The 24,599-nt window shown below is 43.1% G+C and overlaps 1 protein-coding gene across 1 annotated transcript in view; it reads right to left on the reverse strand.

Moving 5' to 3' along the window:
• LOC143958246 (vomeronasal type-2 receptor 26-like) overlaps nt 1–24,599 on the reverse strand; it is a 75,555-nt gene that overhangs the window by 34,248 nt on the left and 16,708 nt on the right. Inside the window, exons 2-3 of the mRNA XM_077467764.1 lie at nt 21,664–21,955; nt 1,797–2,579 (exon numbers count right to left, since the gene is read on the reverse strand). Coding sequence (XP_077323890.1) covers nt 1,797–2,579; nt 21,664–21,955 — 1,075 coding nt within the window. The remainder of the gene's footprint in view (nt 1–1,796; nt 2,580–21,663; nt 21,956–24,599) is intronic.

Below are 24,599 nucleotides of genomic sequence, written 5' to 3' on the forward strand. Positions count from 1 at the left end.
GTCCGAATTTTTTGCCTGTTCGCATGTTATTTTTTTTTTATTTTTTTTCATATAATGTTTTATTGGTTTTACACAAGTTAGACATTGAACAACAGAAAGTCAAAAAGTTAATAAACAATCAAGACATCCAGGTTTAGATGGTGAGCATTGAAAAAGATCAAATAAGTTCAGAAAGAAAGAAACACGTATGTATTACAGAAACGTTACTCCTTATTCTGATTTATTGGCAAAACAAGGCCAACGGATAAACCTGCAGCAAACCTGGGGGGGAATCCTCCTAAATTATTAGAACAGTATACAAAGAAGGCTGTGATGGAGGAGCTGTCTAAAGTATCTGAACAGGTGAAAGGGAATGAAAAAATAGGAACGTTTCACCGACCAGAGGGTCAGATGTTATTACCACCCAAAGATTCAGTGCTAGTTACAATTTATGTCAACATTAAGCTAGGGCAGCAGGAGAGGCCAAGGTATAGTAAGAAAGGAATTTATATAAGAACTGGTAAGACTCACACTTGGACTCACTACTGTCCGAGTCTCTTCCGCCCGTTGAACACCCCTTTCGGGAGCTTGCTGTGCTGTTCGCATGTTATGGTGTGAACCAAACCAGGGGGGTGTTTGGCTCATCCTTAGTCCTCAGGAAGGATGTACTGGAAATGGAGCAGTACAAAGAAGGGTAACAAAGCTAATAAAGGGTCTGGAGGATATTAGTTATGAGGAAAGGTTGGGAGCTCTGAACTTCTGGAGAAGAGACGCTTGAGAGGGAATATAATTTCAATTTACAAATACCGTACTGGTGACCCCACAATATATAAATACCGTACTGGTGACCCCACAATATATAAATACCGTACTGGTGACCCCACAATAGGGATAAAACTTTTCAGTGAAAGGGAGTTTCATAAGACTCGGCTCAGCTCATTAAAATTAGATTAAAAGAGGTTTAACCTTAAAATGTGTAGAGGGTTCTTTACAATAAGGCCGCGTACACACGGGCGGATTGTCTGCCCAACTAAGTTCGGCAGACAATCTGACAGACAGTCCGTTCAAAATTAGCATGAACGGACTTGACCACACACGATGAGCAGACAGTCCGCTGAAAGCGTGCGTGATGACGTGTACAGCACGTACGATGGGACTAGAAAAACGACGTCCTATACACTGCAATTCAACCTTCGGCTGTGTAAACCCTTTCTGAGCATGCGCCATACTTAGTCCGTCCAACTTGCCTACACACGAGCGGACTGTCCGCTGAAACCAAGTTTGGACGGACAAAACCAAGTTTGAACGGACTGTCTTACGGAAATTCCGTAAGACTTTGTTCGTCAGACTGTCCGCTGAAAAAGTCAGCTGAAGCCCACACACGAGCGGATTGTCCGCTGAAACACTGTTCAGCGGACTAAGTTGGGCAGACAGTCCGCCCGTGTGTACGCGGCCTAAGAGCAACAAGGATGTGGTTCCAGGCAGTGGTTTCAGCAGGCAACATTGATAGTTTCAAAAAACTATTAGATAAGCACCTGAGCAACCACAACATACAGGGATATACAATGTAATACTGACCTATAAACACACACATAGGTTGGACTTGATGGACTTGTGTCTTTTTTCAACCTCACCTACTATTTAATTGTACACTATGCCTTTATTTTGTAAAGGATCATGCAAACAGTTGGTGCTACATAAATTCTGCATAATAATTATAATAAAGCCCAAAGTACTCTTAAAAAAACCTTCTTATGTTTATATACAAAAAATCATCCAAAAAATAATTGACAGACTTTTACTCTATACTGTTTTACCTGCTTAAATCTGTTTATACCAAAACTGTGATTCAACTTGTTGTAGAAATGTATAGCTTCAGCCATCGCTTCTACCGCAATATGCACTCGTACAGATTCTCTCCCAAGGATCTTTCTCCCAATTTGTAGAGGACGGAGTCTTAAGAAACCCTCACTAAAACTGAGAGCATTGTGGAAATAAATATTTTTTCCATTTTGAGTTGATGTTATATTATAAAATGTAATGGTCAGATCATCCATCAGCAGGCTAGCTTGTGAATGCACCGGCAATGGATTTTCATCAGACAGACTTTCATTTCTAAGAATTTGTGGATCAAATAACCCTACAGAAAAACAGGTTATAAATTTTATGAAAAAGGTTATCAGCTTGAGTTCTTCTGAAGTCCAGCCTGGGGGAATGATAAGCACATTATTTCCATTGATATGATAGAAGTCATAAAGATATCCCTGAACGGTGCTTGAGAAGGAACCACAAAGTATTAAAACGTTACAATGTACTCTACGAAGTGTGTCTATCCACTGATTATATGCAGCATAATTTGCAGTCATTCGTTTTTCAAAAGCCACACAAATCTTCTGGGACGTCAAAAGTCTCTTGAGAATTTGGGCTTCATTCTCTCCGGTATCATTGTCTGAAAAAAGTATCCCGATCCAATTCCAACCAAAATATTTCACTAGTTTGCTGATTGCTAAATAATGGACATAGTCCTTGTGAACAGTCCTGAAAACATGCGGGTAAAGGAGCCGGTCGCTTAATGAGTCATCGGTGGCTCCATAGCTAATCTGAAATGAGAAGGATTAACTAATAATTATAATGTTACTATATTTTCAGATTACATTCATATCCAGCTGCCATTGGCTTTAGAGCCTGCACCGTACAAACATTTAAAATCAGTGGCGGACTTTACCCCTGGCACGGGCAAAACATCACGACTATGTTCCCCTGACAATAAGATCATGCTAGCCTAACATTGTATGAAAAAAGGCAAACTAAAATCAGTTGTGGACATGCAAGCAGAGAGGGGCTCCTCGGGCATAACGAGTTGGACTTACTGTCAGATTCAAAGTTTGTCTTATCTTAAATCCGAACAGAATTAGAGACTATAAAAGGCCTCTCACCCCCATGGAATTTTTATGAATTCAAGCCACTCAGACCCAAAAGAACATCTCATTGACCTACTCCTTGTTGCAGTCCTCAGGCCAAAACAGATAGATATAAAACATTATGGGAAACAGGTCTGAAAACCAAGTTTACTGAAGACCAATGGACGCACGCTTGCGTGTTTGCCCACAAGTGCTCTATTAGCACTCGATTGCAAAAAAAAAAAATCACATACATTTGTATAAGCCCTTGTACACACGGTCGGACATTCTGACAACAAAATCCGTCGGATTTTGTCCGATGGATTTCGTCCGAAACTGACGTTGCATACACACAGTTGGACAAAATTGTTGGAAAATCCGATACGTAGGTAACGTGATGACATTATTTCGTTACGACAGGACTACGTTCACGCTGGTAGCCAATAGCTTTGGTCTAGGAATTTGATCTGGGCATGCGTGGCACTTTGTCCGATCGGAATTCTCTACACATGATCGGAAAAAGTCAGATCGGATCATGTTGTCGGAAAGTTTTATAGCCAAGCTCTAAAACTTTGTCCGTCGGATATTCCGATGGAAACAGTCTGATGGAGCCCACACACAGTCGGATTATCCGACAACGCAGTCCGATCGGACATTTTCCGTCGGAATGTCCGACCGTATGTACAAGGGCTAATAGAGGTCAATGATAAGTACGTGATTTCTCACACTTGCTATTTCTCTCTCTCTCTTTTCCTCTTTTTCTATCTTTTCTGTAGTGAGACTACTCTCTCTTAATTTGTTATATAAAATGTTGTTAGAACTCTCCTTGTCAGATTTCAAACTATAGATGCCATAACTATTATAGACTTTGAAGATAAATACTGTTATTACGTAAAGTACTTTTATGGCTAAAATAATTTATTTTTATTACCATTACTTAAACATGGATCCCTACCGGTACCTTTAATGTTTGAATAGGTAGGTTTCTACGACAAAACGTTTGTGCTTGAATTTAAACAAAATTTAGCTTAAACTTGAATTTTGCTTAGGCTTCAAAATACCCTATTTTGAAGCCTATTAGAGCCTCTGGCTCTAATCAGGTGCTTCAAAAAAACACCCACCATAGGAATCCATGCATCTGGTGTTCTGAATGGGGGCCACATGCATGGATAGAAGGGATGGCCCCTGGGCACCCTTAATGAACGGTCCGCCCCTGTTTAACCACTTGCCAACCGCCGCATGTACATATACGCCGGCAGAATGGCACAGCTGCGTAAATGAGCATACCTGAATTTTCCACCGCCGCGAGCTCCGTAAGTGTGATCGCAGGTCCGGTGGACTGGACGTCTGTGGGGATACCCGCGATCATCTCACGGAGCTGAAGAATGGGGAAATGCTAATGTTAACAAGCATTTCCCCGTTGTGCCTACTGACACTGTTGACTGCTCCCTGTAACTGGAAGCGGTGATCAGCGATGTGTCACGCGTAGCCCCTCCTCCCACAGTTAGAACACATCCCTAGGGCACACTTAACCCCTGCAGTGCCCCTTTCTGGTTAACCTCTTCACTGCCAGTCACATTTACACAGTAATCAATGCATTTTTAATCGCACTGATCACTGTATAAATGTGAATGGTCCCAAAATAGCGTCCGCCGTAACGTCAATAAAAATTGCTGATCGCCGCCATAACTAGTAAAAAAATATATATTAATAAAATTGCCATAAAACCATCCCCTATTTTGTAGACGCTATAACTTTTGCGCAAACCAATCAATAAATGTTTATTGCCATTTTTTACCAAAAATATGTATAAGAATATGTATCGGCCTAAACTGAGGAAAATAAATGTTTTTTTATATATTTTTTAGGATATTTATTATAGCAAAATTTAAAAAATATTGTTTTTTTTTTTTTTTTCAAAATTGTTGCTTTTTTTTGTTTATAGCACAAAAAATAAAAACCGCAGAGGTTATCAAATGCCCCCAAAAGAAAGCTCTATTTGTGGGGAAAAAAGGATATCAGTTTTGTTTGGGAGCCACGTCGCACGACCGTGCAATTGTCAGTTAAATTGATGCAGCGGCGAATCACAAAGAAGTGCTCTGGTCTTTGGCCAGCCAAATGGTCCAGGGCTTAAATGGTTAAAAAACAAAGGAAAATGAATGAAAGACAAAGGACTTTATTGGTTGCCACATGTAATCTCAAAAAATGAGGTGAGCCTTCGACAAAATAAAATTTCCAAAATTTGTTGACAAAGTAATTTTGTGAAAACATTCATAAAGAGGGGTTGAGCCAACAGCCGAGGTAGATGGCCATGTAAGGAGAGAGCTCTTGGGCCACACGGCAGTTCCTGATTGTTAACAACGACGAGAGACAGCACAAATGCGCCGCTCCAGCACCCAATTGTCGGCGCAACACCATCGGTAACGATGGGGAAAAGAAAGCCTCTTCAGGCCTGCCGGAGATCGGTCAACCAAAGATGGCATGGCCGGGACCTGCTACATTCTCCCTCTCGTCACAGCACTCAAAGCAGATCCCTATCCAGCGGCGGTAATCTCCGAGCAGCAGATCTGTTGAATTCAATTCCAAGAAATCTCCAGCACACCGGTATGCAGGTGAGAAAGGATGGGGAGACATATCCGAGGATTCAACACGTGAGTTTATTGAGTGCATAGATGATTACCCTGCTGTGGGGCAACCTCTCTCAGAAAAAAACGCTGAAAGACATGCTGGTTTCACTGAGGGGATGCAACATTTGACCCAATGACTCCGTACCTATTTTAGAATCTACAGTTGATATTAAAGACATACTGGATATTGATCTCCCCTCAAGACCTCATGAAACCAGTGGAATCCGGGACATCAGTGTTGAATTTTGATCCATTAAATTGGGGTCAATCTGAGGTCGATTGGAGTCGAATTGAGAGGTATCCTGTATGTCCTGCATGTCCTGCATGTCCTGCATGTCCTGCATGCCCTGTGTATCAATGCTCTCCCTAGAGCTAGATTTAGAAAACGTATACGTTTCAAGCACCTGTTTAACCACTTCCATACCAGGCACTTTCGCCCCTTCCTACCCAGGACAATTTTGAGCTTTCAGTGCTGTCGCACTTTGAATGCCAATTGTGCGGTCATACAATGCTGTATCCAAACTGAGTTTTTATAATTTTCTTCTCACAAATAGAGTTTTCTTTTGGCGGTATTTGATCACCTCTGCATTTTTTATTTTTTGCTAAATAAACTAAAAAAGACTGACATTTTTGAAAAAAAAAACGTTTTTCTTTTTTTCTGTTATAAAATTTTGTTTTCTCCTTCACTGACAGGCACCGATGAGTTGGCACTGATGAGGTGGGCACTGATAAGTTGGCACTGATAAGGTGGCACTGATGAGGAGGCACTAATATGTAGAATTGATGGGCACTGATAGGCGGCACTGATATGCAGCACTGATGGGCACAGATAGGTGGTACTGATATGCAGCACTGATGGGCACTGACAGGCGGCACTGATGGGCATTGACAGATGGCACTGATGGGCACTGACCAGCGGCACTGATTAGTACTGATAGGCAGCACTGATTGGCACTGACAGGTGGCATTGATGGATAATAATAGATGACACTAATGGACAGCACTGATTGGGCAGATACTGACAGGTATTAATGCCGGGCACTGATTGGCACTGTGATGGACACTGATTGGCACTGTGATTGGCTCTGATTGGCACTGTGGTGGGCACTGGCAGACTTTATTATTGGGGTACTGGTTGGCAGCTGATTGGCACAGCTGATGGGCTGTGCTGATAATCAATGTGCTGATTATCAGCACAACCCCCCCCCCCCCTCTCTGACAGGGAGAGCCACCGATCGTCTCTCCCTGCCAGCACAAACTGAGGAATGCTTTTTACCGACACTTCCTGGTTCTCGCAATGATTAGCTGTAATTGGTCACAGCTGATCACGTGGTAAGCAGCCCCTGTCAGAGGCTTCTTATCATGATCGGAGATGCGGCATGTCAAACTGAAGGGCATGCACTGGCATGTAATCCCGGCTGTCATTCCGTTATAAGTCGGATGGGAAGTGGTTAATTTCATTTTCTCTAGATCCTTTTTTAGGAACAGCCTGAGCTTTCACATGGGGCATATTGGCAGCACCTTCCACATAGGGGTCTTCAGTGTCCTGCAGTGTCTTCTCCAATGCCTCCATTTCCTGCTCCCTCCTCCTTTGACAGGTCATAACCCGCGGCACTTTCCCTGTAGTGGACAGGTCACTTATGTATAGCTGTGTATTAAATAATTATATTCTTATTATAACATAAATAAGATTTTATTTAATTTTTTTGATTATTTATGTAAGTGTAAGCCAACAACGATAAACCACAGCAAATATAAACTCTTTTGTACACCACAGATCACTGTCCAGAGAGACAAGAGAAACTCGCTGTGTAGAAATACACTAACGTGTTAAAATATGGAAATGTGTCAGCTATCAAACACAAAGAAAACTGTTGTAGCTTTTCTGAACAGCTGTTGTGCTACCGCCACTGAGGATCTGCTAATAGTAGTATCCCCACATGTATCTCCACACTTATGCCTTTTGTATCCACACTCAAATGTTGCACCTGTCACAGAGAGCTTGCCTATCTACCACTTCAATCTGTTTTACCGAGGAGAGCAAGGCTTCTCTCTCCTCCACTCTTTGCTTCTCTATTCAGATACAGTGTCTAGTTGCTATCCAAACCATCATAAAACTGCAGTTGTAGGTTGGTTTTGGTAACTTTGGTAACTTGTATACTTGTTTACTTGCCCTTGTGCTTTTGTGATCCCTATAATCTCTGGTTAGCCAGCCAGCCAGAAGTTGGCAGGTCGGCAAGCTGATGAGATGGCAGATTAAGAAAAATACATATTAGCCAGCAAGCTAGGGTGGTAACAGTGACCTGATGCAGGATGGAAGTTAATGATCCAGCAGAATGATGGGCTGACATAATGACAGTGCCCTGAAACAGGTTGGTGGCTGGAGCAGGATGACAGGCGGATGAATTAGCCCTTCAGCCAATGGGGAGGCTTGGGAGACAAGCATGGAGACCAGCGTTCAGTGGGAGACCAGCGACCAGTGGGAGACCAGCGACCAGTGGGAGACCAGCGGGAGATCAGCGGGATGGCTGGATGATGAGATGGTGAGTTAGTGGATTGACATGATGGTGGAAGCCAGAGTTAGCCCTTCAACTGATGAGCCAATTAAGGAGCTTGGGAGACCAGCAGGGATTGCGGGTTGAAGGGATGGCGGAGCCTGAAGCCTGCTTCCAGGAGGTGTCGGCATTAAACAGGATAGTCACAGTGCATTGTGGGCTTGGTGTAACGCCCACCTACTCAAGTCACATCCGAGCTGTGGCTACTCCCTCACCGACTCAAAGGCTTTAATGGAATCCACAGACTCATTTTGTGGGTTACCGTCCTTTCTGGTCATATCAGTCAGGGGTTTCACCAGAGAAGAGAAGTTCCAAATACATTTCCGATAAACATGTCTTACTGCATAGTGGTGACCAGGAAATAACCTCAACACAAAGCCAATCAAAATAGGGGTTGTGCCTCTGTATCCAAGAATAACCAATAACCACCAGATAATGAGGAGAGCAAATGACTTGCAATTGGATTATCTCATGGTGAAGAGCCCCTACAGCCATGGGCAACTCAACGGAGCAGTCTCATGAGTCACATGGGCAGGCTGTAGAAGTCTCCCATCAATAGCCTCAATAGCAAGTGGAGTGGCTCGAAGCTGCAGTGGAATCGAGTGCTTAGACACAAAGGCCCTGGCTATGAACAGGCCTGCATCCCCAGAGTCGATTAGAGCCTGTGTATTGATTGACGACTCAGGCCACAAAAGGGTAACCAAAACTAGAGGCTTATCCTTCAAGGTAACTGGGGACGTAACAACACCACCTAAGGTCTGTCTGCTACAGGACCTCAGGTGCAAGCGTTTCCCGGACGGGTAGGACAAGACTTCAAGAAGTGACCTGCCTGGCCATAATAAAGGCACAATCTCTCCCTTCTCCTATAGGCCCTCACATCCACAGAGAGACGTGTGAAGCCCAACTGTATGGGTTCTACTTCACTGGCAGACTCTGTACCAGGAGGCATTGAAGGTGAGGCAAGCAAGGGTGGGACTGCAAATCTCAGAGCCAAATGTAGAGGAGGCTTCCGCAAGAGCTCCTTAAAGGAAGGTCAATAAGAATAGCAACGGTGATCAACTTCTCCAGATATGTAGGTATGTCTCGGACTACTATCTCATCTTTTTTTTTTTTTTTTTTTTTTGCTACGTCAGCGAGTTTTTCACGAGGCCCCAATCAACTTTACGTTCATTTGCATCTTCCTTGTCTTCACATCATTGTATCATTATTTTTTTTTTTTTTTTATTTTTTTTTTACATTTAATAATCTTTATTCCATCTTTTTTTTTTCCTCTTTTTTCTTTTCCCTTTTTTTCTTTATACGTCTTAGTGTACGTAAACACTTTAAAAAGGCAATAATATATCACTATTACAAAATTAATTTCTCATACAATTTACTGTTATCCTTATCTTCTATAAATTAGCATCCTTTTAATCATTAACCTATCCCTCCTCTCTCTTTCCCTTTGACGTTACTATACTACTACAATCTTCTCTTTTCTTCCTTTTTTTCTTCCTTCCCTATCCCCTCCTCTTCCTCTCCTCCCCCTCCTCTCCAACTCCCTATCCCTTTACCTCCCTTCTCTCCTTCCCTTCCCACCTTCCTACTACCTTCACCTTTATTACCTCGTCTTTATATTACTTTTTAGGCGGTTTACTCATAGCATAAATTAAAGTCTACATCCCCTTTCTTAATTTTGATCTTGATTCTCAGACTCATTTCTAATCTAAGGGGTATCCCATCTCATCTGCCCATGGTCTCCATATTTTTTCAAACTCTCTCAGGTTCCCCCTTTTTACATATATTGTCTTCTCCTTCCAAATTATCAGTTTTGTTTGGGAGCCACGTCGCACGACCGTGCAATTGTCAGTTAAATTGATGCAGCGGCGAATCACAAAGAAGTGCTCTGGTCTTTGGCCAGCCAAATGGTCCAGGGCTTAAATGGTTAAAAAACAAAGGAAAATGAATGAAAGACAAAGGACTTTATTGGTTGCCACATGTAATCTCAAAAAATGAGGTGAGCCTTCGACAAAATAAAATTTCCAAAATTTGTTGACAAAGTAATTTTGTGAAAACATTCATAAAGAGGGGTTGAGCCAACAGCCGAGGTAGATGGCCATGTAAGGAGAGAGCTCTTGGGCCACACGGCAGTTCCTGATTGTTAACAACGACGAGAGACAGCACAAATGCGCCGCTCCAGCACCCAATTGTCGGCGCAACACCATCGGTAACGATGGGGAAAAGAAAGCCTCTTCAGGCCTGCCGGAGATCGGTCAACCAAAGATGGCATGGCCGGGACCTGCTACATTCTCCCTCTCGTCACAGCACTCAAAGCAGATCCCTATCCAGCGGCGGTAATCTCCGAGCAGCAGATCTGTTGAATTCAATTCCAAGAAATCTCCAGCACACCGGTATGCAGGTGAGAAAGGATGGGGAGACATATCCGAGGATTCAACACGTGAGTTTATTGAGTGCATAGATGATTACCCTGCTGTGGGGCAACCTCTCTCAGAAAAAAACGCTGAAAGACATGCTGGTTTCACTGAGGGGATGCAACATTTGACCCAATGACTCCGTACCTATTTTAGAATCTACAGTTGATATTAAAGACATACTGGATATTGATCTCCCCTCAAGACCTCATGAAACCAGTGGAATCCGGGACATCAGTGTTGAATTTTGATCCATTAAATTGGGGTCAATCTGAGGTCGATTGGAGTCGAATTGAGAGGTATCCTGTATGTCCTGCATGTCCTGCATGTCCTGCATGTCCTGCATGCCCTGTGTATCAATGCTCTCCCTAGAGCTAGATTTAGAAAACGTATACGTTTCAAGCACCTGTTTAACCACTTCCATACCAGGCACTTTCGCCCCTTCCTACCCAGGACAATTTTGAGCTTTCAGTGCTGTCGCACTTTGAATGCCAATTGTGCGGTCATACAATGCTGTATCCAAACTGAGTTTTTATAATTTTCTTCTCACAAATAGAGTTTTCTTTTGGCGGTATTTGATCACCTCTGCATTTTTTATTTTTTGCTAAATAAACTAAAAAAGACTGACATTTTTGAAAAAAAAAACGTTTTTCTTTTTTTCTGTTATAAAATTTTGTTTTCTCCTTCACTGACAGGCACCGATGAGTTGGCACTGATGAGGTGGGCACTGATAAGTTGGCACTGATAAGGTGGCACTGATGAGGAGGCACTAATATGTAGAATTGATGGGCACTGATAGGCGGCACTGATATGCAGCACTGATGGGCACAGATAGGTGGTACTGATATGCAGCACTGATGGGCACTGACAGGCGGCACTGATGGGCATTGACAGATGGCACTGATGGGCACTGACCAGCGGCACTGATTAGTACTGATAGGCAGCACTGATTGGCACTGACAGGTGGCATTGATGGATAATAATAGATGACACTAATGGACAGCACTGATTGGGCAGATACTGACAGGTATTAATGCCGGGCACTGATTGGCACTGTGATGGACACTGATTGGCACTGTGATTGGCTCTGATTGGCACTGTGGTGGGCACTGGCAGACTTTATTATTGGGGTACTGGTTGGCAGCTGATTGGCACAGCTGATGGGCTGTGCTGATAATCAATGTGCTGATTATCAGCACAACCCCCCCCCCCCCCCCTCTCTGACAGGGAGAGCCACCGATCGTCTCTCCCTGCCAGCACAAACTGAGGAATGCTTTTTACCGACACTTCCTGGTTCTCGCAATGATTAGCTGTAATTGGTCACAGCTGATCACGTGGTAAGCAGCCCCTGTCAGAGGCTTCTTATCATGATCGGAGATGCGGCGTGTCAAACTGAAGGGCATGCACTGGCATGTAATCCCGGCTGTCATTCCGTTATAAGTCGGATGGGAAGTGGTTAATTTCATTTTCTCTAGATCCTTTTTTAGGAACAGCCTGAGCTTTCACATGGGGCATATTGGCAGCACCTTCCACATAGGGGTCTTCAGTGTCCTGCAGTGTCTTCTCCAATGCCTCCATTTCCTGCTCCCTCCTCCTTTGACAGGTCATAACCCGCGGCACTTTCCCTGTAGTGGACAGGTCACTTATGTATAGCTGTGTATTAAATAATTATATTCTTATTATAACATAAATAAGATTTTATTTAATTTTTTTGATTATTTATGTAAGTGTAAGCCAACAACGATAAACCACAGCAAATATAAACTCTTTTGTACACCACAGATCACTGTCCAGAGAGACAAGAGAAACTCGCTGTGTAGAAATACACTAACGTGTTAAAATATGGAAATGTGTCAGCTATCAAACACAAAGAAAACTGTTGTAGCTTTTCTGAACAGCTGTTGTGCTACCGCCACTGAGGATCTGCTAATAGTAGTATCCCCACATGTATCTCCACACTTATGCCTTTTGTATCCACACTCAAATGTTGCACCTGTCACAGAGAGCTTGCCTATCTACCACTTCAATCTGTTTTACCGAGGAGAGCAAGGCTTCTCTCTCCTCCACTCTTTGCTTCTCTATTCAGATACAGTGTCTAGTTGCTATCCAAACCATCATAAAACTGCAGTTGTAGGTTGGTTTTGGTAACTTTGGTAACTTGTATACTTGTTTACTTGCCCTTGTGCTTTTGTGATCCCTATAATCTCTGGTTAGCCAGCCAGCCAGAAGTTGGCAGGTCGGCAAGCTGATGAGATGGCAGATTAAGAAAAATACATATTAGCCAGCAAGCTAGGGTGGTAACAGTGACCTGATGCAGGATGGAAGTTAATGATCCAGCAGAATGATGGGCTGACATAATGACAGTGCCCTGAAACAGGTTGGTGGCTGGAGCAGGATGACAGGCGGATGAATTAGCCCTTCAGCCAATGGGGAGGCTTGGGAGACAAGCATGGAGACCAGCGTTCAGTGGGAGACCAGCGACCAGTGGGAGACCAGCGACCAGTGGGAGACCAGCGGGAGATCAGCGGGATGGCTGGATGATGAGATGGTGAGTTAGTGGATTGACATGATGGTGGAAGCCAGAGTTAGCCCTTCAACTGATGAGCCAATTAAGGAGCTTGGGAGACCAGCAGGGATTGCGGGTTGAAGGGATGGCGGAGCCTGAAGCCTGCTTCCAGGAGGTGTCGGCATTAAACAGGATAGTCACAGTGCATTGTGGGCTTGGTGTAACGCCCACCTACTCAAGTCACATCCGAGCTGTGGCTACTCCCTCACCGACTCAAAGGCTTTAATGGAATCCACAGACTCATTTTGTGGGTTACCGTCCTTTCTGGTCATATCAGTCAGGGGTTTCACCAGAGAAGAGAAGTTCCAAATACATTTCCGATAAACATGTCTTACTGCATAGTGGTGACCAGGAAATAACCTCAACACAAAGCCAATCAAAATAGGGGTTGTGCCTCTGTATCCAAGAATAACCAATAACCACCAGATAATGAGGAGAGCAAATGACTTGCAATTGGATTATCTCATGGTGAAGAGCCCCTACAGCCATGGGCAACTCAACGGAGCAGTCTCATGAGTCACATGGGCAGGCTGTAGAAGTCTCCCATCAATAGCCTCAATAGCAAGTGGAGTGGCTCGAAGCTGCAGTGGAATCGAGTGCTTAGACACAAAGGCCCTGGCTATGAACAGGCCTGCATCCCCAGAGTCGATTAGAGCCTGTGTATTGATTGACGACTCAGGCCACAAAAGGGTAACCAAAACTAGAGGCTTATCCTTCAAGGTAACTGGGGACGTAACAACACCACCTAAGGTCTGTCTGCTACAGGACCTCAGGTGCAAGCGTTTCCCGGACGGGTAGGACAAGACTTCAAGAAGTGACCTGCCTGGCCATAATAAAGGCACAATCTCTCCCTTCTCCTATAGGCCCTCACATCCACAGAGAGACGTGTGAAGCCCAACTGTATGGGTTCTACTTCACTGGCAGACTCTGTACCAGGAGGCATTGAAGGTGAGGCAAGCAAGGGTGGGACTGCAAATCTCAGAGCCAAATGTAGAGGAGGCTTCCGCAAGAGCTCCTTAAAGGAAGGTCAATAAGAATAGCAACGGTGATCAACTTCTCCAGATATGTAGGTATGTCTCGGACTACTATCTCATCTTTTTTTTTTTTTTTTTTTTTTGCTACGTCAGCGAGTTTTTCACGAGGCCCCAATCAACTTTACGTTCATTTGCATCTTCCTTGTCTTCACATCATTGTATCATTATTTTTTTTTTTTTATTATTATTTTTTTACATTTAATAATCTTTATTCCATCTTTTTTTTTTCCTCTTTTTTCTTTTCCCTTTTTTTCTTTATACGTCTTAGTGTACGTAAACACTTTAAAAAGGCAATAATATATCACTATTACAAAATTAATTTCTCATACAATTTACTGTTATCCTTATCTTCTATAAATTAGCATCCTTTTAATCATTAACCTATCCCTCCTCTCTCTTTCCCTTTGACGTTACTATACTACTACAATCTTCTCTTTTCTTCCTTTTTTTCTTCCTTCCCTATCCCCTCCTCTTCCTCTCCTCCCCCTCCTCTCCAACTCCCTATCCCTTTACCTCCCTTCTCTCCTTCCCTTCCCACCTTCCTACTACCTTCACCTTTATTACCTCGTCTTTATATTACTTTTTAGGCGGTTTACTCATAGCATAAATTAAAGTCTACATCCCCTTTCTTAATTTTGATCTTGATTCTCAGACTCATTTCTAATCTAAGGGGTATCCCATCTCATCTGCCCATGGTCTCCATATTTTTTCAAACTCTCTCAGGTTCCCCCTTTTTACATATATTGTCTTCTCCTTCCAAATTAATTCACAGATGTCTTGGATCCATTCACTCACCAATGGAGGCCTCTCCGCCTGCCACCTTTGTGCTATTATTCTACGTGCTTGGAATAGGCAGCGCACAACTGCCACCGTAGTGCATTTCTGTTCTCCCCGCGCCTCCCTATATCCCAGCACGCAGATTATCGGGTCCATTTCTAATTTTACCTCAAAAATTTTGTTTATAGTTTCCACCACTCCCCGCCAATATCGAAACAGCTTCGGACAACGCCACACCATGTGCATAAGATCTCCCTGTCTTTGGCATCTGGGGCATCTATCATCATCTCTCCTACCGAATTGATATAATCTCTTAGGGGTATAGTAAGCCCTGTGCACCAACATCAGATGCGAGATTTTTTGTGAGGGGGAGACTGATGTCATTGGCCCTAATTCCATTATTCTCCTCCACTGCTTATCTGATATTTCCCCCAGGTCCTCTTCCCATCTCCTCTTCTGTTTTAAGTGGTCCCCTTCCTGGTTGACATTTAAACATAATTGTTTATATATTGCCGAAATACACCCGCTGGCCTTATCCATAGTAGGTAACTCCCGAAGCAAAAGTATTTTATCCCATACTGGCATATGTACCCCAAACTGGGCTGCCAGCGCGTGTCTCATCTGAAGGTATCTAAAGAAGGATTGTTGTGGTAAGTTATATTCCTCCCTTAGGTCCGAGAATGACCTTAGGGTATTACCGTCATAGAGTTGGATCAGCCTCGTTATACCCTGTCTTTCCCAGTTTTTAATCTTTCCTATTGGAATTAATTCCGGGAGATTTTTATTATCCCATAGCGGCGTAGATTCTGACAAACCTGTATACCCCATTAATATTTTTACTGTTTTCCACACTTTACCCATCATAAGAGTTACAGAGTTTTTGTGCCGGAAGGAGTCAGCCTCTAATACCTCGGCCACTGTATTGTGAGGGGCGCCTATCATCATAATCCCTCTTACTAAATTACTTCCAGTTTCCAAGTCGCAACCCGCCAGATGCTGCAGCTGTGCTGCCAAATAATAATTCCTAGGCTGCGGCACCGCTAAGCCCCCTCTATCTATTGGGAGCTGTAACGTCTGAAGCCGGATCCTAGCTGTGCCCTTCTTCCAGATGAGTTCCCGAAAGAGGGTTTCCAGTTTCTTAAACCATTTTTTACATATCCATACTGGAGCATTCTCCAGTTTTCTCCCTTTCGCTCTTCTCCTTCTCCAGTTTTCTCCCTTTCGCTCTTTTTTTCTTCCCTTTTTTTTTTTTTTATCCGATAGATGACACAGGTTAAAACACTTAATATCGGGTCATGGAATGTGAGGGGCCTGGGTAGTGCGATTAAGAAAGCGACTGTATTTTCCATGTTAGAGAGGTTCAATGTTGGATTGGCCTGCCTGCAGGAGACACACTTGACAAAGTTGTCTATATCGCAAATAAAAAACAGGAAATTTCAACAGCAGTATCACTCAGTATATACTTCTTATTCAAGAGGAGTGAGTGTGCTAATAAAAGACGGAGTGGGTTTCTCATGCAGGCAGGCCAGTATCGATGAAATGGGCCGGTATATTTTCCTATATGGCGTATTGGAGGGTAGATGTTGTATTTTGGCAAATATTTATATCCCTCCACCGTTTAAAATGGAGGTCATGTACAGATTAATGGAATTCATCGGGGACAAGGAAGACATCCCAATTATAGCGCTGGGTGACTTTAACGAAGTCCTTGATGAAGAGATTGATAGGTTTCCCCCTAGGATGAGATCCAGGAATACGGGAGTAACCAGGTTGAGTGGTTTTTTGAAGGAAATGGGTTTAATGGATGTATGGAGAGAGAGAAACCTGAGGCCGCGTACACACGCGGGGACTGTTCGCTCAACTTTGTCCGTCAAACAGTTTCAGCAAACAGTCCGCTCAAAATTAGCATGGACGGACTTGCCCACACACGACGAACGAACAGTTTGCTGAAACCGTGCGCGATGACGTGAACGGCACGTACGACGGGACGGAAAATACAACGTCCTATACACTGCATTACAACTTTCGGCGTGTAAATCCTTTTTGAGCATGCGCGGAACTTAGTTTGACGAACAAGCCTACACACGAGGGGACTGTTCGCTGAAACCAAGTTTCAGCGGACAGTTTTTCGGAAATTCCGAAAAACCTTGTTCAGCAAACTGTTCGCTGAAACTGTCCGCTGAAAGCCCACACACGGGCGGACTGTCCGCCGAAACACTGTTCAGCGGACAAAGTTGGGCGAACAGTCCCCGCGTGTGTACGCGGCCTGAGAGTTAAACAATACTCTTGTTTTTCAGGATCGTATCTTACCCTCTCTAGAATAGACCTGGTCTTAGGAAACGCAGAATTAGTACAAAATATAAGGAACATAGCATATATGCCCAGAGGAGTCTCTGACCACTCATTGATGGTGGTGACCTTAAACAACGGGGAAAATAGCACACAAGGAGGATGAAAAATCAGCCCATTCTGGCTTGAAATAATAAAAGACGTTGAGGAGATCTCGTCAAAAATGCAAGAGTTCATAGGGTTTAATACGGGTACTGCTCCAATTAGTGTAACATGGGATGCCCTAAAGGCTTTTCTTAGGGGCATCCTGATCCAGCAGGTAGCAAGAACCAAGAGAAAAGCAAGGGTCTGGGAGGAATGTATTAGGAAAGCCTCTTATCGGCCGATCTCGCTATTGAATTCGGATGTCAAAATATTAGCTAAGGTTTTATCAAATAGATTGAATCAATTTATTACTAAATTGGTTCATCCAGATCAAACGGGATTCATTCAGGGAAGAACTACTGCTATGAATATTAGAAGGGCTTTCTTGAATATGCAGACTCCATCAGAGAACATGGGGGCAAGAGCTATAATGTCATTGGATGTAACTAAGGCATTCGACAGCATAGAGTGGGAGTATTTATGGTGCGTATTGGAGAAAATAGGATTCGGGCCCTCCTTTATAGGATGGATCAAAATGATGTATTATGCCCCTAGTGCAAGGGTAAGGGTTAACAACAAGCTTTCCGAAAAGATTGAAATGAGCAGGGGGACAAGGAAAGGTTGCCCATTGTCTCCTCTGCTCTTTGCGCTTGCTATGGAGCCATTGGCAATAGCTGTTAGAGCAGATCCGGGGATAACAGGGTTCCAAATAAAGGGAGAGAGACAGGAAAAGATTGCATTATATGCGGACGATGTCCTCCTTTTCCTGGGGGATACCAATCAATCCCTGGGCCAGGCAGTCAAATTAGTAGAAGGTTTCGGAAGGTTTACGGGGCTTGTTATAAACTGGGGGAAATCAGAACTGCTCCGAGTCGACCCCCTAGATGATGTGATTGCGCCAGGGGCTCCCCAGGTAAAGGTGGTGGAAGCTATGAAATACTTAGGTATATACCTGACAGTAAATCCCGATCAGTATATTAATAAAAACGTAATGCCTTTATTAAATAAATTTAAACAAAAGTGTGACGTCTGGAGCCGGCTTCCTTTATCGGTGGTGGGCCGGTGTAGCCTGATTAAAATGATATGGCTGCCTCAACTGCTATCTCATCTTTGATGTTATCTGAGAGACCAGGAGAAAAAGCAGCCATGAGGGCCTCATTGTTCCAAGCGACCTCTTCTGCCAGAGTACGGAATTCAGTGGCATAATTGGCAACAGTTCTTGTACTTTGATGGACACGAGGATCTTGGAAGCAAAAGTGGAGAGTGTAGGAACGTCTTACAGAGTTAATATTCAAGGTGGGCACCTGCACAGAGACTGGAGCAGCAGCAAGGATGTTCTGCAACACAGATTGTACCAGAACAGCCACAATGGGAGGATTCAGGTGAGCAGTGCAAATCAGAAGCATCTGTAACTCTATGGCAAACTGATCCATGTGGTGATCCTGCTCATTTAACCTGGATAAAATATTACCACTCAGTGGATTGCTGGCATTTTCTGAATTCATGGTTTTCGCCTACTGTCAGGAACCTGTCAGGCTCACCCCTTCCTTCTTTGAGCTGGCCGCTCAGCTGTCCGCTAATTGCCAGCTCCTAGCTCTCCACAGTGACTCACATTTTGATGATATCCTGCTTGTCAGTCCTGGTTACTTAAGCCATTCAGTCCAGATCTTCTCTGCCTTCGCCTTGGTCACATCTCTAGAAACACTCTCCTGTGTTACTGTTTAAGACTTTTTTGGCTGATGTTCTTTCTGGCTCCAGATCCTGCTTGCTGTTCTACTACGCTGATCTCTGGCTCCCTGACATTTTGGCTTGTCTGACTATCCGTTCCGGTTCCTGAACTCTGGCTATGTTTTGATAATGTTTACTCTGTTTACCTATTTTTAGTATTATTAAACAAGTGTGATTTAACTGTACTTTGAGCATAAGTTTGGGTCGAACTTTGGTTGTTCGGATGTTCTGTGAACACCAAACAATATGCGGTGTTCAGGGCAAATTAGAAAGCCGCCAGAACACCATTAAAGTCTACAACACTAACATGAAAAATCAAAAGTGCTAATTTTAAAGGCTTATATGCAAGTTGTTGTCATAAAAAGTGTTTGGGGACCCGGGTTCTGCCCCAGGGGACATAATAAAAATTTTTTAAAACTGCCATTTTTCGGGAGCAGTGATTTTTTTAATGTTTAAATTGAAACAATAAAAATGAAATATTCCTTTGAATATTGTGCTTGGGGGTGTCTATAGTATGCCTGTAAAGTGGCACATTTTTCCCGTGTTTAGAACAGTACCACAGCAAAATGACATTTCTAGAGGAAAAATTGTCAGTTAAAACTGATTGCGGCTGTAATGATTTGTTGGGTCTCAGCGATATAAATAAAACTCATTAAAAAAAGAGCATGGGTTCTGCCCCCAGTCCATTACCAGGCCAATTGGGTCTGGAATGAACATTAAGGGCACCCTGAACCACAACGCCTCCCAAGGATTGTGGGGATAAGGCTCTTGTCCCCATCAATATGGGGGGAAGGTGCTTTTGGGGGCTACTCCAAAGCATCCTCCCCATTTGAGGGTATATGGCCTGGTACGGTTCAGGAGGGGAGGCGCTCTCTCACCCCCTCCTCTTTTTCTGCAGCCTGCCAGGTTGCCTGCTTGGATAAGGGTCTGGTATGGATTTTGGGGGGACTCTACGCCATTTAAAAAAAAAATTGGTGCATGGTTCCCCTTCATTTCCATATCAGACCTGAAGGGTCACACGCACATTTTTTTTTAAAATTTTGGTCCAGGGTTGGACTGAGGGTGGGAACCCATGCTCTTTTTTTTTATATGTTTTATCTATATTGCCAGGATCCGACAATACATTACAGCCACGATCAGTTTTAAATGAGAATTTTTCCTTTAGAAATGTAATTTTGCTGTGGTATTGTTCTAAATATTGGAAACATGCACCAATTTACAGGCATATTATAGACACCCCCCAGGCAAGATATTTAAAGCGGTTCTGCACCTAAAATAAAAATATTAAAAGCCAGCAGCTACTAATATTGCAGCTGCTGACTTTTAATAAAATCACACTTACCTGTCCCAGGGTCCAGAGATGCCATCCTCTGTCAGGGAATCTGGAAGTGAAGCATTACAGCTTCACTGCCTGGTTCCCTACTGCGCATGCGCGAGTCGCGCTGCGCGTCTCTTATGGTCCCCCGCTGTGCCTCTGGGAACTGTGTGTTTCCCAGAACACAACGGGGGGGGGGGGGCGGGGCGTCTGCGGGGGTCTGGCCGGAAGTGGGTGCAGATACCTGGATTATTCAGGTAACTGCACCCCCCTCCCCCCTGAAAGGTGCCGATTGTGGCACCGGAGGGGGGGAGGGATCAGATTAGCAGAACTTCCCCTTTAGGGTGAAGAACTGCTTTAAAGGAATGTTTCATTTTTATTGTTTCACTTTAAGCATTAAAAAAAATCACTGCTCCCGAAAAAACTGCCATTTAAAAAAAAAAAAAACAATGCATTGATACATGTCCCCTGGGGCAGGAGGATCTGGGTCCCCAAACACTTTTTATGACAATAACTTGCATATAAGCCTCTAAAATTAGCACTTTTGATTTTTCATGTTCGTGTCCCATAGACTTTAATGGTGTTCATGTGTTCTTCCGAATTGTTTGCATGTTCGGTATGTTCTGGTGTGAAACGAACCAGAGGGGGGGTGTTTGGCTCATCCCTAATAGAGAGCAACAGGGCCCACCTGGATTTTTGTAGAATACCGAAAAGGAATCTCATAGTGACTTAGTGAGTATGAGCAGCTTGTAATACACCATTTATTGATTGTTTTTATGATGTGGGTTTAGTTACACTTTCACTGTAATTCCCCGTACACATGATCGGAAATGCCAACAGCAAAACTCCGAGAGCCTTTTGTCGGAAAATGCGACCGTGTGTACGCTCCATCTGTCTTTTGCTGGCGGAATTCCTGCCAGCAAAAGATTGAGAGAAGGTTCTCTATTTTTCGGTCTGGAAAAGTTCCTATCCGAAAATGCATTAGTCTGTATGCAATTCCAACGTGCAAAAAAATCACGCATGCTCGGAAACAATTCGATGCATGCTCCGAAGCATTGAACTTCATTTTCTCGGCTCGTCGTAGTGTTGTACGTCACCGCGTTCTTGACGGTCGAATGTTCAGAGAAATTTTGTGTGATCCGTGTGTATGCAAGCCAAGCTTGAGAGGAATTCCGTTATTCAAGTTTTTTTCTAACGGAAATTCTGATCGTGTGTACGTGGCATTAGAGTTTACATACACTTACATTTTCACAGACTGGCATGTTATGTAAAATGTATATTTCTGTCTCTGTTGACTTATAGAATAGTATTACAAATATACAAGAAGTTTTCACTGACCTGTGTGTATCTGTACAGTCCGAGGATTTGGGCGATTGGGATTGTAGTGGATGAATAGTGATCTCCAATAACACCGGCCAGCTTGCCATGTCCTTTAAAGGAAAAATTAGGAGTTGTCCCATTTGGTCCAGATAAGATCTTCAGAACACTCTGTACAGCCTTCCTGGGTTCCAGCCATGAATCATATAGATGGAAGCCGAGAGTGATATTGGGTAAGATGTCTGGATCCCGGTTAATATTATCAATTGCAGAAAGGAAAGCTAGGAGGTTCAGGTAATACTGTGAGGATGAGCTGCAAAAAGATTTTCCCCAAAAGAGTAATTTAACAATTTTTATATATTTATACATGTGATCAGCTTAACATTACAGTAAATTCAGAGGGAAGGACTTTTATGCAATGCTTCCTGGGAAATATATAAATCAGCAGAAACAATGTTGAGGTAATGCTCATTTTTACCCAGTGGGTCTGTAAATGAAAGTCTCACCACTGGATGTTTAACCCACTTCAATACCGGGCACTTTCAACTCCTTCCTGCCCAGGCCAAATTTCAGCTTTTAGCGCCGTTGCATTTTGGATGACAATTGCGCAATCATGCAACGCTCTACCCAAACTAACTTTTTGTTATTTCTTGTAGACAGACAGAGCTTTCTTTTTGTGGTATTTTATCACCACTAGTTTTGTTTTTTGGAAAACAAATAAAAAAGACCAACATTTTTGAAAAAAAAAATGTTTCTTAGTTTTTGGTATAACATTTTATAGATAAGTATTTTTTTGTCTGCACTGATGTACTGATGAGGCTGCACTGACAGGCACTGATAGGCTGAACTGATGAGGTGGCACTGATGAGGTGGCACTGATATGCAGCACTGATATGCAGCACTAATGAGCACTGGTAGGTGGTACTAATATGCAGCACTGATAGGCACTGATGAGGAGGCACTAATGTGCAGCATTGATGGGCACTGATGGGAACTGATCAATAGTATTTACAAAACACAGAAAACACTCTATCGTTTATACTTTCTTGAATTTTTTGTGTATTCATTCTGCCGTGTTGGTCAGTGGTTCTGATTGGTCTTGTGGAGATTATTAAAATATTGCTTTTCTCAACACACATAGGGTCTAGTTGAATCCAGGTCCTGCATCTTTCTGCCTCTATCCACTCCCCCCCCATCACTGTGTGGGGCACACCGCCTCTGTTCCTCAGGTTCAACTGTCTAGGGTCCACAAGTTATTGTAAGTTTATAATGCTCTCGCATATTGAGGGCTATTCTGGTACTCCTCAAATGTATATTTGACAGATAAAATGTATGCAATATTGGACTTACGTTTATCTTTAATATATGTATTTCTCCTACTGAAGGTTCTTTGGTTACGAGTCAATTTTGGTTCTGAAGAAGCTACCTTGCAAAACGCATCAACCATCAACCTTTATAGTTGAACCTCAAGATATCAAGATAACATCTTAGTGATTTTATAGTGTTTTTCTATGTATCAATTTTTAAAAATAATGTATTATTATATGTTCAAATTTCTCAATGATACCGTGATAGTCCGTCTTGCTGGTTCTGAGTTTTCTAAATTCTATCTAGGATGAGGTACCCCCTTTAGCTTTTATGTTCATATTTTCTATTCACAACTGTTAGCCCTTGTACACTCGGTCGGACATTTCGACAACAAAATCCATCGGATTTTGTCCGAAACTGGTGTTGCATACACGCTGTCGTACAAAGTTGTCGGAAAGTCTGATCGTTCAGAACGTGATGACGTTATTTAGTTACGACGGGACTACGTTCAGACTAGTAGCCAATAGCCTTGGTCTAGGACTTTGATCTGAGCATGTGTGGCACTTGGTCCGATTGGAATTCTCTACAAACGATCGTAACAAGTCCGATCGGACCATGTTGTCGGAAATTTTTTATATCCAGCTCTCAAACTTTGTTGGTTGGACATTCCGACGGAAAAAGTCAGATGAAGCCCACACACCGTTGGATTATCCGACATCATGGTCCGATTGGACATTTTCCGTCGGAATTTCCGATCGCGTGTACAAGGGTTTAGATAGTACTAATATGAAGCACTGATAGACATTGAATAAAATATGTGGTAATATCCACACTTCAATAATTAACCAACATTCGTCAGGTGGACAACTAAAATGAAGTAGACAAATAAAAAGCAGTAAATATTGTTTGATTGCAATGTCTAAATAATGAGTCCATATGCAGCGCTGAAGATAGGAAGTAGATTCAAGAGATTGGTGAATGAAAGAAACATGATCCTCACACCAGCTTCAAAAGCTACACACCACGTCACAGGTTATAGGCGTTTGATTATATAACACATCGAGTGTCTCCACATCTCTGTATTTAACCACTCCAAAAACAATGTAGTCTCCAGGGTAGTCTCCACTCAAGATATCCACTATAGCGTCCGCTATCTGGACATAAGCATCAATCCCAGTCACTTTCAAATGGGAGGAGCGTGCCCCATAAAGAAAATAAAGATGCGCATAGTGAAGCCCGCACAGGATTGCTTAAAAAATATATTTATTGCAGAATACTCACAAACAAACTTGTAAACGAGCGTTGTAAAATGAACATGGACACACAATACTTTCAAGGAACCGCAGAAAAAGCATACTTGCATCCTCCCCACATCACCAGATGCATTTCGGCCTATGGGCCATCGTCAGAGGTGTGATGAGAAGGACGTATGCACTCTGAAATAAATACACACAGCCAGGATCGTCCCCGCCGGATGTGCGTCACTGACTATATTGCTGCTGTCACAGCAAAAAAGATAAAAGTCGGTGGGGCGCCTCCCTTGGAGGCACAGTATTTTCATTTTTTTCAAGTTTTTGGGTCTGTCGGGCGGCATGATTGATGATGGATATACATCGTGGATTCGTGGGACACTTTTTTCTTTTTAACCG

Source organism: Lithobates pipiens, unplaced genomic scaffold (genome assembly GCF_037356315.1).
Source record: "Lithobates pipiens isolate NorthernLeopardFrog02 unplaced genomic scaffold, aLitPip1_a1.2 Scaffold_6, whole genome shotgun sequence".
NCBI classification, from domain to species: domain Eukaryota; kingdom Metazoa; phylum Chordata; class Amphibia; order Anura; family Ranidae; genus Lithobates; species Lithobates pipiens.